This window comes from Lutjanus erythropterus, chromosome 2, assembly GCF_056507025.1.
Source record: "Lutjanus erythropterus isolate fLutEry1 chromosome 2, fLutEry1.hap2, whole genome shotgun sequence".
Lineage (NCBI taxonomy): Eukaryota > Metazoa > Chordata > Actinopteri > Lutjaniformes > Lutjanidae > Lutjanus > Lutjanus erythropterus.
The window spans coordinates 28944853-28960322 of record NC_139318.1 but is presented as its reverse complement, the minus strand read 5'-3'; the positions used below and the strand labels follow the sequence as shown (position 1 = coordinate 28960322).

At 38.8% G+C, this 15470-nt stretch overlaps 1 protein-coding gene across 3 annotated transcripts in view; it reads left to right on the top strand.

Moving 5' to 3' along the window:
- The window catches only part of foxj3 (forkhead box J3), a 102476-nt gene that overhangs the window by 30738 nt on the left and 56268 nt on the right, over positions 1-15470 (top strand). For all 3 annotated transcript variants that reach the window (XM_084736386.1, XM_084736368.1, XM_084736377.1), the window contains exon 2: positions 9364-9869. In XM_084736386.1, coding sequence (XP_084592512.1) covers positions 9549-9869 — 321 coding nt within the window. In that variant the 5' untranslated portion in view covers positions 9364-9548. The remainder of the gene's footprint in view (positions 1-9363; positions 9870-15470) is intronic.

Here is a 15470-nt window from a genome sequence, read left to right as displayed (position 1 = left end):
TATTCACAGATACTTGTCACCAAATGTGTGACAAAGCAGCATTATGATGAATTACTCTAGTACTGCCCACAAATCTTGTTATCCAGATGTAAGAAAACATGTTTGTTGGTACAGCGTGAACCCAACAAATGTCACATCATCAGAATTTTAATATTTTTTTTGTGAAATTGAAAATTGTTTAAAAAATATCACTCCTGCTAGTCTTGAATCATATCACAATGGCAGTGTCTGTCAAAGTAATCACAAGCAGCCTTATTTTAAACTGTTGTACTCTTCCTTTAATGTATATGAGTGGAAGCCAGTAAAAAAAGGAAAAGACTGCACCATAAATCTGTTGTAAGAAATGGTAACCATGTTATATTTACAATAAAGCATCAAACTGTAATCATGCAGATGATACACACATTAGGTGCTTATCTTTGATTGAATTACCTCAGCACTCTCAATGAAACCAGACACTTCAGACTGGTCCTAGAAGAGTGAAAAGGCTTCAGAGCCCCATCACTGCCTTTTCCACTGTTGTATTGAAGCAGACTAATTTAGTCAGTACAGTTTGCATGGTGCACCTGTGTACTATATTTAGGGATATGGTTTACTATGTTCGGTTATTGCTGGACAATAGATTGTTCACAGAAAAATAGTAGATGCAATGAATCTAGGCCTAATTAAAATGTGGAACAGTGTAATTACCATGTGGTTCCTTTTGCTGTAGCAAGTTGTAAAACTGGTAATGTCCCACCCCTAACTGTTGGCAAAGTTAATGATACACTATCCGTAAGGATAACGTAGCATTTACTTGAAAGTGGACACGGCAATAACACTAGATGTTGTTCCCAGCTAGGAAAAAAAGTGACTCATCCAGCAAATCACAAAATACAAAATCCCTTGTCAAGGCTGCTGGTGTAAATTTACAATATTAACAATTGGAATAATATGGTAAAGTAGTTTCATTCATATCAGTAATTTCAGTTTATAAATCTAGGGTATTTATATCAAGTAGCTTGTGAAAAGTAAAGTGTATATATCAGTGTCAGATACATATTCAATCTGCTTTTGCCTAAATATATGTATTGAATTGGACTCTGTACTTACTCATATACAATATTAAAGTGCTCATATCAATATCAGCATCAAAAAAGACTCCCAAGTCAATCTCTAAATGTTTCACTCTATAGCGACAGAGGACAGTCTCCCAGATTTTGTTGTTAAAACTGGGTAAAAACAAGAGAGTTAAAAAAAACTCCATTGTGAACCAATCCAAAGGCTTTTGTTTTGCCCTTCTTATTGGGGTGGTGACATACTACTGAAGTGAATGGGGGCAGACTCTTTCTGGTGAGGCGTGTCCTTGAAAAAAAAGTAAGGGGTGTAGGTTTGTTAGTGGCCGTTCGCACTGCTGTTCAAGCAACTACCTTGTATTTAGAAATTCCCAAATGGTCAGTGGCGAGCGAGATCTCTGATTGTCTGGTATTGCAAGACTACGACAAAAAAAACTTGATTTCATAGTTTCAGATGTTGTTCAACCATACGTTAAGCATAAAATGTTGAAGACAGTTAAGTGCCATTCATTGTAGCAAATTACACTTGAAATATTAATTTCATGCTGGGCTATGCATTGTTAGGGGTCCTACTAAAATTTTTAAGTGCTTGCTAAGTACAGATATCAATTTTGCAATAGTGGAGATGGGGAACAGCACTGATTTTATGACGCAGTTGCTGACTTGCTTTCAGTGTGTACGTACTTGCCTAACGTGCTGAAGTTGACGTAATTTGCTCTGTTGTGTTGAGTAATCTCTGGTTGTTACTCAGCTTGTTGCCTCATTGGAGATTCTTGAATAAAAGAGGGCCTGGCACATGTATAATAACCATGCTGTCAGTTTGATTGAGCCACTTCAGACTTAGTAGCTGAGACACAAAACACAATCACTGATTTGCTGTCAGTGCTCTGTTGGCAGCAGGAACGTTGATAAGTCCTGTCAAGAACTTGGTAAATTAAGATGTTTCAGAAACGCTTTCAATTTCTCATTCAGAACTAAATCTGCCATTAATCCCTGGAGGATAAAGAAACTTTGAGTGTTGAATAGAGAATGAATTTGACCATCCATTTCTCCCTCTCAGCCTCGGAAAATAGTCTCAGTGCTTCAGTCTAAAAACAAATTAAAGTGGAGAGAAAAAGAAAGAAGTTTTCTTTTTTCAGCAGCTTCTGACAGTGACTGAACCCCATTTTCCTAGAGCCAGATCAAAGTGGCTCCGTATGTGTGAGATCGCAGTCTGCTCCCCTGGGCTCGTAATCATAGTGCCCGGACTCTCAGACTCTGTTGCCACTTTCTGCTCTCTGCCAGGCCTGATGCCAGCATCATGGTGCCCTTCACACCCTCCCCTACTGCTTCATCTCCCCTGGCTTTTCTTCTCATCTTTCCCGCCTCCTTTCAGTACGCCTCCTTCTACCCCCAGACCCGTTGGTGAACATACACAGACAGCCCTCCCTGATGTGGCAACAGGCTGGGGCTTGTCCCTGTGCTGACTGTCCCACAGCCTGGCGGGGTAATGAAGGCAGCAGGGGGGCTGCCTTACTGCCTGCTTGTGTTGCGCTTCATCATTCCTGCCACAGCCCAAGGTTCTCTAATTAAGACACCGACTTGGCCCGGCAGATTATGTAGCAGCTGGATCATTAGCGTAGAGGGTCAAATGGCATGCGTCTCTGTGTAGCGGGCGGAGCGCCTTTCATCAACCTCTGTCTCTGTCAGCTCACCTCTGGTGGCCACCAGAAGGCTCTGCCTGCTTCTTCCTTTTGGCTATCCCCTTTCATACTGAGTGTTGGGCCTCAATATGAATGGTGGGGGGCAATATGAATGGAAACTGTTACATCAGGACCACCAATTAACTTATACTGATCCTTACACTAAGCTGCCAGTTTTTAGGGTTGTGTCGATGGGCGACGGCTGACAATCATCAACCACTGAGCCCTCTATTACTGTAACACTGTGATATAAAACCCCTCTGTATTTGAGGTAGTGTGTCCCATCAAGGTTGCCATGGATTTGTTGCTCAAGTTCTGTTTTTGACATGTTTTGACATAAAAAAGAGGCTGTTGCAACGCTACATCTCCATGTCCTGTTTATTGTTTTCTTATTGAATGCAACTAAATTGCAGACATATACCAAGACTAAAAGTCCCTTTTAGACTCAGCAATGAAGTTTTGCTGTGGACATCATGTATGGCAATTGGCATACATGTAATGTGCCAATTCGATAGTCATCGCCTAACCCTATTAGGTACATTTAGTTAAATCTAAGGCAAACCAGTTCAACATACAAACTGTCTGATGAGAGATGATTTAAATTCATGGTGATTTTGTAGGCTGTACATTTGCAGTTACTAATTTAATAGTTATTTAGTCTCTGAATTGTCAAAAATGGTGAGAAATGCCCATCAGAGTCGCTCAGAGTCCAGGATGATTTCTACAATTTATGGACAGTTTGACACCACTTTTTTATGTCTGATACAGATACCACAACCTTGAGTATCTGCCAATATCAGTCCAATCTTTTCCCCTATCTTAAACAACTACGCTGTTAATAATGCATTTGACTGGATGAACTTTGCTTAACCTAGCTATCTAAAAAAAAAAATCACGCTCAAACTTTGAAAAAAATTCTACTCCCGTTAAAGAAGAAATGCATAGCCCACAACCTTTTCACACACAGAACTCTTAGCAGCATTTTCATTGGTCAGCACCACTGAAATGTTCAAAACGAAATTTAATAAGTATATGAAGTGCACTCTGCTGTTTTGCTTTTTTCCTCCTTGAGCTTAAAATAACTCTACACAGTTGACATAACGACAGCACCGCTGACAGGTCAAGTCACGTTCAGCTACTGTTACCTTGACACATACTGTTCATTTGTGTTGTGGCACAACTCTTTTTACGACATGTCGCTCAAAGTTAAATTAAACATTGATAAGAGTGATAATTTTTCCTGATATGCGATCCAGTGATTTTGACCAGTATTGGACAGATATTGATATATTGAGTATCGGTACATCCCTACTATCGTGTCCAACCAGCAGACTGTTGAATTAGCAATGATACAAAACTTAGAAAAGCTGCAAATCCTCAGTTTTAAAAAGCTCGACCCGCAGATTGTTAGATATTTTTACTTGGAAAAATTATTTTAACTATTAATCAGGTATGAGATTGGTTGTCAGCTACTTTTCTCCACATCGAATAATGTCAGCTTTGTTGTCTTGTATTTATATTTAAAGCTGTAGTGGTGGACCAGATACTAAAAATATCCACAGAAGCTGTACAGGTTGAAGTTGTATTGATGGTATCACACTGACTTAAAATCTGTCCTGGAGGCCCAGTGAGTTGGTTAAAGCTTGATTGAAAGATGTACAATAATATTAATAATGTATTTCAGCCCTTGGAGTGGTGCATCGGTTATTCAAATGTGTAATAATATATAGTTAAATATTCAAAATCAAATTGTTTTATATTTCAATACACTGCCATTCAAAGAGGAAAATTACTGTCATTAGGAGCAAGTGAGTCACCTTTATTTCAGTTACAGGGTGGAGATATGTTGTGCATGAATTGTTTGTCTTTTCAGTGATGAGGAACTGCTCTCCACCATTAGGCTGACTCACCTGTAAGTAGTCAGTCAGCAAGTGTGCTCATCTATCAGTCTGCTCATGACTGCCAAGGGTGCGAGAGTTACCTCAAAGCCTTTGGTGTTTTCATCAAGGAAGAATGAAAAAAGTAAATAACTAGCTCTTTTCGAAGTGAATAGCTTAAAGTGAAACTCTAGCTATCTATCTCTCTAATCTAATCTAATCTATTTTTTATTATCAAATGGATTGAAAGGTGGCCATAAAACATGTGTTGTGCTCTTCTTTTTCTGAATTAGAAAAGTTGTGGGGAGCCTGATTTCAGGCAATTACAATAGATTTCAAAGGCAACATGTTCACATAAAGGAATAAAGCATCAAAACATCCATAAATACTTGTCAAACCTCCTTTGCAGCATATTCTGCTTCTTGTTGTCCACCTTCATTCACCGGTTGGCCAAAAATATACTGCTTTATAGTTGTGTTATCGCCCTTCTCAAATCTTTGAAGGTCTCCAGAAGTAGTGTATTTGGCCTTATTTTGTGGAAACTATGTCAGTTTGAAACATGATACAGATGGACAGTGCAGGAGTGGATGGTGCTCTTGGAATGGTTTGAGAAGCTTATTCAAACTTTTGGTATCACCTTTTTCCATAAAAAAATAATTACTGACACGAATTCAAGGTGACTGCCAACAGCTGCTGTTCTCCATTACATCCACAGCCTAAAAGGGAAAGCTTCTGATAGTCAAAGGATTCATTTTAGATGGCAGATCACTTAAAAATAAAGATGGGAAATCAAATAGAAATCAAATATAAAGTCATTTTGCTCAGAAAAACATGGATTAGAAACTTTACATCAGCCAACACTGATTATAAGGGAAGATTTAAGACCAGTGCTCCCCTCCAGTAATGATCTCCCCCAACTGGATTTAGTTTTTCCCGTCTCAGAATGCTGTTTGAATGCTGTTTGGATGTATGAAAAATGCCTTCATCATCTGGCTCTGCCCGGCTACCCTGATAGTGGATATTGAATTGGCTGCTGGGCACTAGCTAACCCCCGTTGTGAGAGATCAATTGAAAGGGACAACCACAAACTGCTTGTGACCAACCGCTGCCAAAGCAGTTTGCCCAATTTAGGAATTTCTTACTATTCTGCTGCATCTTGTTCTGACAGCAGAGGCCCATAAAATAATGTTGTTGTTTCTTTTAATTCCACGTTACCACCTTTTTGAAGATAATTAAAAAGCAGATATTCCATGTAGACTAAAAGATTAGATATTTTAAATGACTACAAACTGTTTTTAAAAACTAACCATTTGATTAAGACAGATATCATGAAAAAGTCACTGTTTGGAGTAAATCATCATTTTAATATAGCAACATTTTTTAAAGGAATAGTTGGGATAATTTGACCTGTGGATGGAAGCTATGAAATGAACTGTTGTGGTCCCGTATTTTAGCCACTTAAGAAAGGCCTACTTAAAAAAAATCTCTATCAGTCTCAGCATATGTTATATTAAGAATATGAAGAGAAAATAGCATTATATAGCCAAATATCACTCTCTCCAAACCAACTCCATAGGTTGCACAGCAATACACAGCAGCAGAGTTGCCTGGTTACTTTGCCTTGATCTCTTTGCTTGTTTGTGTTATTGTGCGTCTTTGGTGTTTTAAAAGGTTAGTTCACCGAAGTCACACAGTAACTCAGATGAACTAAGACAGGCAGGGATGGACCCTCAACTCCTGATTTCTGACAGGTAAAATTACAGATTTCACATGTGGAGTTTGGTTGGTCTGGAGAGAGTGATATTTGTCTTATATGATGGTTTCCCAACAGGTGGAACTTTTTATTTTGAATGGCTAAAGTGCCCTCTGTTGCTGACCCTGTTCACAGAGGTACATTGCTTAGTTTCTGTGGTGGTACTCCTCTCTGCTTCTCCAGTCTTCTGTAGGTAATACATGACTAGCGATATGCACCTCATAAACTCCACTTCAAATAATCTGAACTCTCCTTTTAAAGCATTTAAACCACATTTCGAGATTAGAGCTGCAATGATTAGTTGATTAAAAGAAAATAAGTTGCACACTTTTTTAATAAGAGATTATTTTTTAAGCAAAAATGTCAAACTTTTGCTGGTTCCAGTAGGGATTGCTGCTTTTCTTAGTAAATGAAGAGTCTTTGGACTCTTGGTTGGCCAGAAAAAGCTATATGAAGGCAAGTGAGTCAGAAAACTACTTGTCTAAAGTGTACAAATTGTTTTTTGTTTTTTTGTTTTTTATTAGCAGTTATCAAATAACAGCAGAGAGACACATCAATTAAATGTCAGAAAATAGTGAAAAATGACCATGTCAGTTTTTTAGACTCCAAGCTGATGTCCTTTATTGTCTTGTTTTGTTAGTTCACAACTCAAGGATATTGTGTTTAATATGATAATGATCATAGAAAAACAAGAATCCTCCCTGTTTAACAGTTTGACAACAACATTTAGTTTTTTAGTAATCGATTATCAAAATAGTTTAAGTGTTTAATTCTTTTTGCTAGATTAGTAGCCCTACATGGAGTTCCATTTGACCTGGCCAAGTGGGAAATCCTTATTGTTTAGCCCTAATTTTGTAGACTAAATGACTAATCAATTAATGATGAAAATAATTACCAGATTCATTGATAATAAAAATAATCATTAGTTGCAGTTGTAATTAACTTAAATGGTAATAACTGAGTAAAATACCACATTGCTCACACAAGTTTCACAAAATTTTTTTTGAAAGATACGGTATTTGACCTATTGAGTGCCGTCAAGACTGTATTTATTCTCAGCCTGACAGCCTGAGTGCACACTCAGACTCACACACACAAAAACACACTTGTGCGAGCATGCTTAGTCAAGAGAAAAATCCCACAACTTGGTGAGGATTCCTCATTCTCCCGCCCATTCTCTTTTTTTTTCTCTCCCCCTCAGCCAGATTGCAGTGTCATCCTGCTCAGGATTTTTTTTTTCTTCCCCCAGATGCCCATGTTCACCTACGCTTGTAACTTAAGGCCTTTCTACTCTGCCCCTCTATTTTAAGACAGGGAGGGCAGTGTGCCGAGAGGGACAGGGAGAGACAGGCTGTTGTGGGCTGCGCTCTGCGCAGCACGGCCGACACGCACACGGCTGAGGACGGTTTGCAAGACGACACTGGCTGGCTTGTTTACGGCAGAGGCTCCGTTTGGGGGAGGAAGGGGGAGGAGGCAGGCAGGCAAGCTGGCAGGCAGGCAGGGAAGAAAGGAGAGGGGGTTTACTACCCTCAAGAGAGTCGGAATTCCTCCTGAGCCATTCCCCCATTTGGCTGGCAGTTGTGAAAACAATTGCCTGGCATTTACTCTCTCTCTGTGCAGATGGAGTCCCAGCTATGAGTCAGCTTTGAGAGCAGCAAGTGGTGGAGAAAGTGGTGGGCTTGTGATCTCCTGCACAGCAAATATAAGCATACTTTACTGAGACACTTGGTTTGTGATGTTAGCCAAACGGTTCAGAGTTGCTTCCTCGCTTAAATTTCTTTTAGTTCTCTGCAGTATTGCTGATATTCACAACTTTTCTCGTCTCCAATGTTTAGTTGCTCTTTGTTAGGTATGGGCAGTATATCATGATTATATCGATATTGTGATATGAGACTAGATAGCCTTAAATTTTGGATATCCTAAAATCATGATGTGGCATAAGTGTTGTCTTTTCCTGGTCTAAAGGCTGCATTACAGTAAATGATGCAACTTTGTATATAAGTATTAGGGCTGCAGCTAAAGATTATTAAGATTTATAAAGATTTAATTAAATATTAGTCTGTTATTTTATTTTTATTCTTATTTAATTTATGTATGTTATTTTCTTCATCAATCAATTAGTTGTTTGGTTCATAAAATGTCAGAAAAATGTCATACAGTGGTGAAAAATGTTGATCACTGTTTATCAAAGCCTTGATGCCTGATGTCCTCAGATGTTTTGTTCACAACTCAGCTATTCAGTTTACTGTCATATAGGAGTAAAAAACAGAAAGTATTCATGTAACAGAGGTTGATACCAGAGAATTTTTTCTTAAAAAATAATTAATCAATCGTCCAAGTAATTGATTTAATCGTTAACCATTTAATTTATTGCAAATATTATGGCTCGGAAGTATGGCCTAAAATCTATATCACAGTATAATTTAAAGCGTGGGCAGTTACAGTATATGTAATCTCCTAACTCTATTAGTAGGACATATTTCACATAGTCGAGGTTTTGTAAGAACATTTTATGTGCAAAACTGAAATAATGAACAGAAAACCACCCCTTAGACCCACTGTCGTCTGACATGATTTGCCAGTCATCTTATAGGCATGAACCATATCTATATGATGGCGCTTGCACCTGTCTTTTTTTCCCCAACTCCACTAGTGAATTGTTACAAACAAACTAGAAACCAAAGCTCTTTGTATGTAATCTGTTTAGCTTAGTTTGACATATATCTAAAGATTTGGCAAAGCTCTGATGTTATGGGTTCTTTTATCTGTGCCTTTGATATTTTGTTGTAACATATTATCATGTTGCTTGCAGAGTTAGAGCTCTACCACAGCAACATGGTATAGTCAAAATTCATACTGTAGGGCAAATTTGTGTACTCTCTATACTGTTTATACCTTCCATCCCTAGCAAAAATCTCCATATGTTTGTACTATGTGACTCTTTATTTTAGTGACAAGTTGACTAATAAAGGTATGTCTGTTTCTTGTTTCTCCAGAGTCGGCCTACAGAAGACGTTGTGCTGATGTCTTGAGCTGAGGGAGACTTCATCCTCAACCTGTCACTCGTCTCTGTTTGTTATTCCACACCTGGTCCGGTCTCCATCAGTCACCGAGCACCAACAGCAACCCACCTCCACCTCCACCTTTTCCCCACCCCCCTCCTGTCCAGCCTGCCGTCACCATGACGTCGGAGCTGGAGAGCAGCCTCACCTCCATGGATTGGCTTCCTCAGCTGACCATGCAGGCGGCCATCCGTAAGGCGGACGCCCAGAATGCCCATGGGCCTGGCATGGGCAAGAAGAGTACCCTACTGGATCCTAACACCACGCTGGACCAGGAGGAGGTGCAGCAGCACAAAGACGGCAAGCCACCATACAGCTATGCCAGTCTCATCACGTTTGCCATCAACAGCTCGCCAAAGAAGAAGATGACACTGAGTGAGATCTACCAGTGGATCTGTGATAACTTTCCCTACTACAGGGAGGCGGGCAGCGGCTGGAAGGTGAGTAAAAGACACATCTGGCCTTTATTTTAGGCCGATGTAGCAGACGTAAATGTTTATTATCATCATGATGACAGACTTGCGTTCTGGTTAAAATAAGGCTGCTGACTTTGACAGACAGACACAAATCAATTATGATGCATTATTTTACTGCTTTTGAAAGTTAAAAGTGGATGTCCTTGTGGTTTTTGCGAGGGCAGATATATAGTAGGTTTTATTCGAGTTGGGGCTGCTGATTTTGGGGCAATTTTTTGGTTGATTATTGTCAGTCAGTTTTGCTAATTTAAAGGTCTGCATGAGCGTTAGCTGCTCTCATTCAGTGGCACAGTGCACACCTACTGTGGATGAGTGAGAGGAAAAAAGCTAGTAGTAACTCAGTGAATTAGGGGTTTATTGTGACCAAACCAGAGTTGGTGTTTGTTATAATAGTGGCAAGCCTAGATGAGATGGTTATCATGAGTTTTTTTAGGTTTCTGTTTGTTGACTTTAAATGTGTGTAAAAGTGTATTTCACTGAGTTAGCAAGGCAATTAAAGCTTGTCTTAGTTTGGTAAAAGATAAACTTGAATTCAGAAGGCTCTGGTTGTATTTTTCTGTTAAATAAGGAATATAGGAGTGAGAATATTTATTTTCTCGACATTTTGTGAGTTCATTTTGTTTATTTTTAATGAATGTAGTGAATGTAACATTGCAATGACGAAAATGCACACACATACCTGCAAGACTATTTTGGATATTGTCAGTTGCTGGATGAAAAATTTTAACATATTGCTCAACCCTAGCTTATATCACTTTTTTCATTAATGTAAGTTCGTCTATGACCTTTCATTTTGCAGCAAGCTGTAGAGAGCATTTGTAGAATTGATATTCCTCGACTTAAATCATTGTTTTGTGGTCGCCAGGCATCTTAAACAAAGTGAGATGCCATTGGTAATCACCATTGTCACTTCTGAGAAAGCTTAGAAAGAAACTATGAGTGCGCCAAATCACACTAAGTGCCTTACTCCTCCGAATGAAAAATGGCGCAGCCCTGAGAGAACCATATGAAGTGTAAAACCCTGGATTAATATTCAGAGAAGTGGCCCCTATCTGTGCGAACACAGACTAAATAGCCCATTCATGGGTGGTATTATTCATTGCAGATGCCTTGATAGGAGAAGGCCATTATGCAGAAGGAGAGAGCCAGTGCTGTGTCATCATCTCAAGGAGCCCATGATATACCGAGATGAAGCTATGCTGATTGCCTTTTAAAGGGCCCAGATGGAAATTGATATTAGAATGAGTTTTCCAATCAGTCGACGTTTATTGGAAATAGAATCTTAGGCACTGCTTTATTGCAGTCAGACAAGATGTATGAAGCCCATTTCCTGGGGCGACAAGATCTGGCGTGCGCACAGGCTGCATGGAGGTGTGTGTGTGTATGTGTGTGTTGGTGAGGGGGAGATGAGAAAGCATGTGTTATTGTAAATGGATTGATTTTAGCTTTTGTGGCACAGTCTGTTGTAAGGAAATGAATTGTTTTATTTTGCAACCTTTGTTTCCTCTTTTACCTTCATCATCCCTTATTTAGTTGTCAGCAGCATAGCATCACATGTCCTGTCAGTCTGCATGTGTGCCTGCATTGAATTACAGACATTTTCACTCAGCACTGAGGTCAGCTCTGTGTTTTGTATACCGCCTACCTTCTTTGGCATTGAATTTAACCATTCATCACACACTAAAGATCTATCTCTCCAGACATGGGTACAAGGTTGCAGCAGTATTTTGCACTATCTTTGTTGCTGTTAAGGTTGTTAACAAATCCGGTTGTTGCAGAGCATGTAGCTCTCTTTGCTCAGTCTGTAACCATTAAGATACTTTAAATTGTTTATATTTCTTTGTGTCTAGAGAGCAGCTATGAGTAAATCATCGTTTAGGTGGGTTGAGGTGGACTCGGTGAAGTCTTATGCACATCCACAGACTATTGCTTGGAAATATGAGGGCGTGACTGACTAGTCCAACTAAAATAACTGCAGATAAGACACAACATTTAGTCGACACGTTCACTTGCATACACTTTTTATACATATAGAGTGGGTGGCCTCAGTGGGAATCAAATTGGTACTGCTGGCAGGGTTGAAGCTTTGCTCTACCCACTGCGTTACAGTGCAACTGTAGATACAGCAGAGAGGACTACATGATATTAATTCACCAAAGCTTGGCTAATGCGTGTGACTGCCACTGTCCCTTTGGTTCTTTTTAGGGCTTGGCAATATATTGATGTTATATCTATCGTGGCATGAGACTAGATATCATGCATATCACTACATCATAATATGGCATAAGTATTGTCTTATTCTGGTTTAAAAGGTGTCATTTTCTGAACTTACCAGACTGTTCTATTATTTGCCTTTAGCCACTTAAGCCTTATACCCAGTGCATTACTGGTGATAAGGCTTTTCAAATATCATACTACAATAATATTTTGCAGGACTCAACAATAAGGATTGCCCACTTGCCCAGGGCAGGTAAAATGCCATGTTGGGCTAGTAAATCTAAGAGCTCACTTGCCCAATCAGGCAAGTGGTTAAAAAAACAATTAAACATATTTTTTATAGAGCTTTCAACCTGACAGATTTGTTGAATGAGTCCATCCCTGGGGAGAAGGAACGTGTATTATCATACCATTTCCACTGTGCAAATATGTTTGTTGCTTTGTGTTTATGACATTCTGTGTCCTTTTGTGATGAATTTACTAAATGAAGATTAAAGAAGAGCAGCAACAATTAGCTGACTGATTCACAGAAAAATAATCACTAATGATTTGATAATCAATTAACTGTTGAAATAATTGGCAGAAATGACTGTTTTCAGTGTCTCTTCAGAGACTTGCTGCTTTTTTCTGTTAAACTTAATATCTTTGGTTTTTGGACTGACAAAACAAGACATTGAGAGTTATCACTGTGGACTCTGAGAAACTAGAATATTTTTCTCTTTTTTCTGACATTTTATAGACCAGATGATTAATGGATCAATCTAGAAAATAATCATCAGGTTAATCAATCAAGAAAATAATTGTTAGCTGGAGCTCCAGAATACTACAGTGTTGTTGAAATATGGCTAAATATCAATATAAAGGTATTTGGTCAAAAATATTACTCCCTTTGTTTTCATGTGTGACTTTATCATGAAATCTGGTCCTTATTTTGGGATCCCTGTGGTCCGGAATCATATTAATATGGTTCTATAAATCAGACATTGTTTTTAATGGGTAACAATAATAAATAAAATTCAAGATGTGGAAATATCAAATCCTAATTGATGCCAGGTTTCTAAACACTTTCAAAACTTCACAATAGATATAATAGAAAAATAGTGGCTAAAATGCAGCTGCTGTACTGTGATTTTTCTCTGTCTACAACATATTTGGTAACTAACCAGCGAATGTATTCAGTCCTCTCTGGGATTAACTGACCATGGCAAATTTCCAATATTGGAAGTAAGAATGCAGTTTCAGGCAGTGTGAGATCATGGAAGATGTTTTCTTTAAATTCATTACTCCATTACTCTGTAAAGAAAAAGTGATGTTTATGCAGGGTTGTAAGTTTTAGTTCACCACAAAACAAATGTTTTAATGTCCAGTCATTTGTAAAGGTTGCATCATATATAATATTACAGTAGTACAGTATTAGAAATAAAGTTTGTGATAATCAGTAACTAAAGGGTTAAGTGCATTAAATTCATTGCACTTTATTTCAACAGGATAATCCACTCAGTATCAATACTACTTTCTGGTGAGCCTCGAGTACATAATGCACAGAATTCAATATGTTTGTTCATAAATTACTTCTGTCAAGGCTCTGTTTCTTTTAGATTGCATGAAATTCGGTAGACCGGCAGGCCTTGGATCAAGGAACAATTGATTACAGATTTTTTGTGATTTCTACCATAACATTGTTGTTGTTTTGTATCCATGGAGATGAAAACTTGACAGAAATGTGTAATGTTGAAGTGGAAAGGTTTTATTTTCATTGTCAGGTGTAACACAGATTTGACGTAACTGGAATGACGTCTTGGCTATAAGAAGCAAGTTATAGAATTAGTCAGCGTCGGTGGAGATTGACGCTCTTCAAGCACTTTCTAGTTTAGTAAAGGCTTGCATAGATCAACTGATTCTGGCCTAAATGTGGGCTGCAACTGTAGAAATACCCCTCACATTTAAAAGTGTGAAAAACCACATCACTCTAACCAGGATGCTGTACAGCACAGGAAACACTGAAAAAAGCGGTTTGAAGATGTACTCATAGGCTAGAGCCTGCGTCACAATCTTACTCTCAGTTCTTGTTAATAGGGTGTTTTCCCTGTCATAGTTTTTTCTGAGAATCTAAACAACTGATATAATGTGTATAAAGTGTACGTATATAAAACCTTTTCATTGCACAAGACAGTGAATGAAATCCAATAACGCTGTTTCCATGCCCGGGGCATTTGAACGAGCTCCAGTAGCCTTAGGTTTGTTCCTAATGTTTTTGTGCTTGGAGAATTTTGACAACCCATCACACAAATGATATTTTCATCTAAGCTTGTGCAAAAGCCTGGGAAAAGTTTCACTCCCAATCATCAGGAGGAGCTTGTATGGTCAGGCGGGTTTTATTGGCTTTTAAACCCCTTTGGAAAAGACACCTAATTGAAATAGTATAATTCTGTAATATACATGCAGTAGTAATGTTTCCCTGTTCTGTGACTATTAATATGATGTGAATCCACCTATACTATGACTGAGTATGCATGTCTGTGTGTGTAATTAGTTGGAAGCAGGCATGCCTGGGTGGGGTGAATGTAGGTCGGATGTAGTCATCGCTCCTCTGTTCCCCTGGAGATGTCAGTCGCAGGAATTTGGGACTCCACGCACGCATGCGTCTGTTCTGTATGATAATGCAAGCTGTGCCGGCGAGATGAGACCAGGCTAATCTGGGCACCAGCAACTCATTTAGTCATCTCAATAGAACTCCATTAGCCTGCGCTTTTAAGAAATATCAATAAGTGCTGTCAATAAAAACAGATAATTCATCAAGGTCAAAAAATGTGAACGCTGCCTTCGAGAGTGCAGAATATGTGCTTGGCATCTATGAGCAAGCAATTAGATGGCCACCCTCTCCAGCTCCCTGAGGTATTCATATTTTGCAGGTTTGTCTAAGCAACACTCTTTTGTACGAATCAGCTCGTGTACGGTAGCTTCTGTGTCCTTCTGTTCGTTGTATGTCAAGCATGGCTTCTTGAAGTGCTGCCAGTTTTCTTCAGGATATTTCACATACTAGGACTCCTCAACACATATTTCCAAGAAGAGTATGGGCTTTTTCTTATGCACTTTTGTATAATGCAGTATGCAGTTTCTATGTGTTTCTTCTTTTTCTTTCCTCTTGGTCACAAATAATATCTGTTGCCCATTTTAAAGTCATCACTGCTATATAAACTGGCCCAGATTATTCCTGAGATTAAAAGGCAAAAGGGAACAGTTCTCTCCCACTTCAAGGTCACACGAACATGTCTGTCTTCCTGTCATGAGTACTTCAATGAGACTTTTAATGCTTTGAATAGTTTCAGTATTTAACAAGCATAAAGA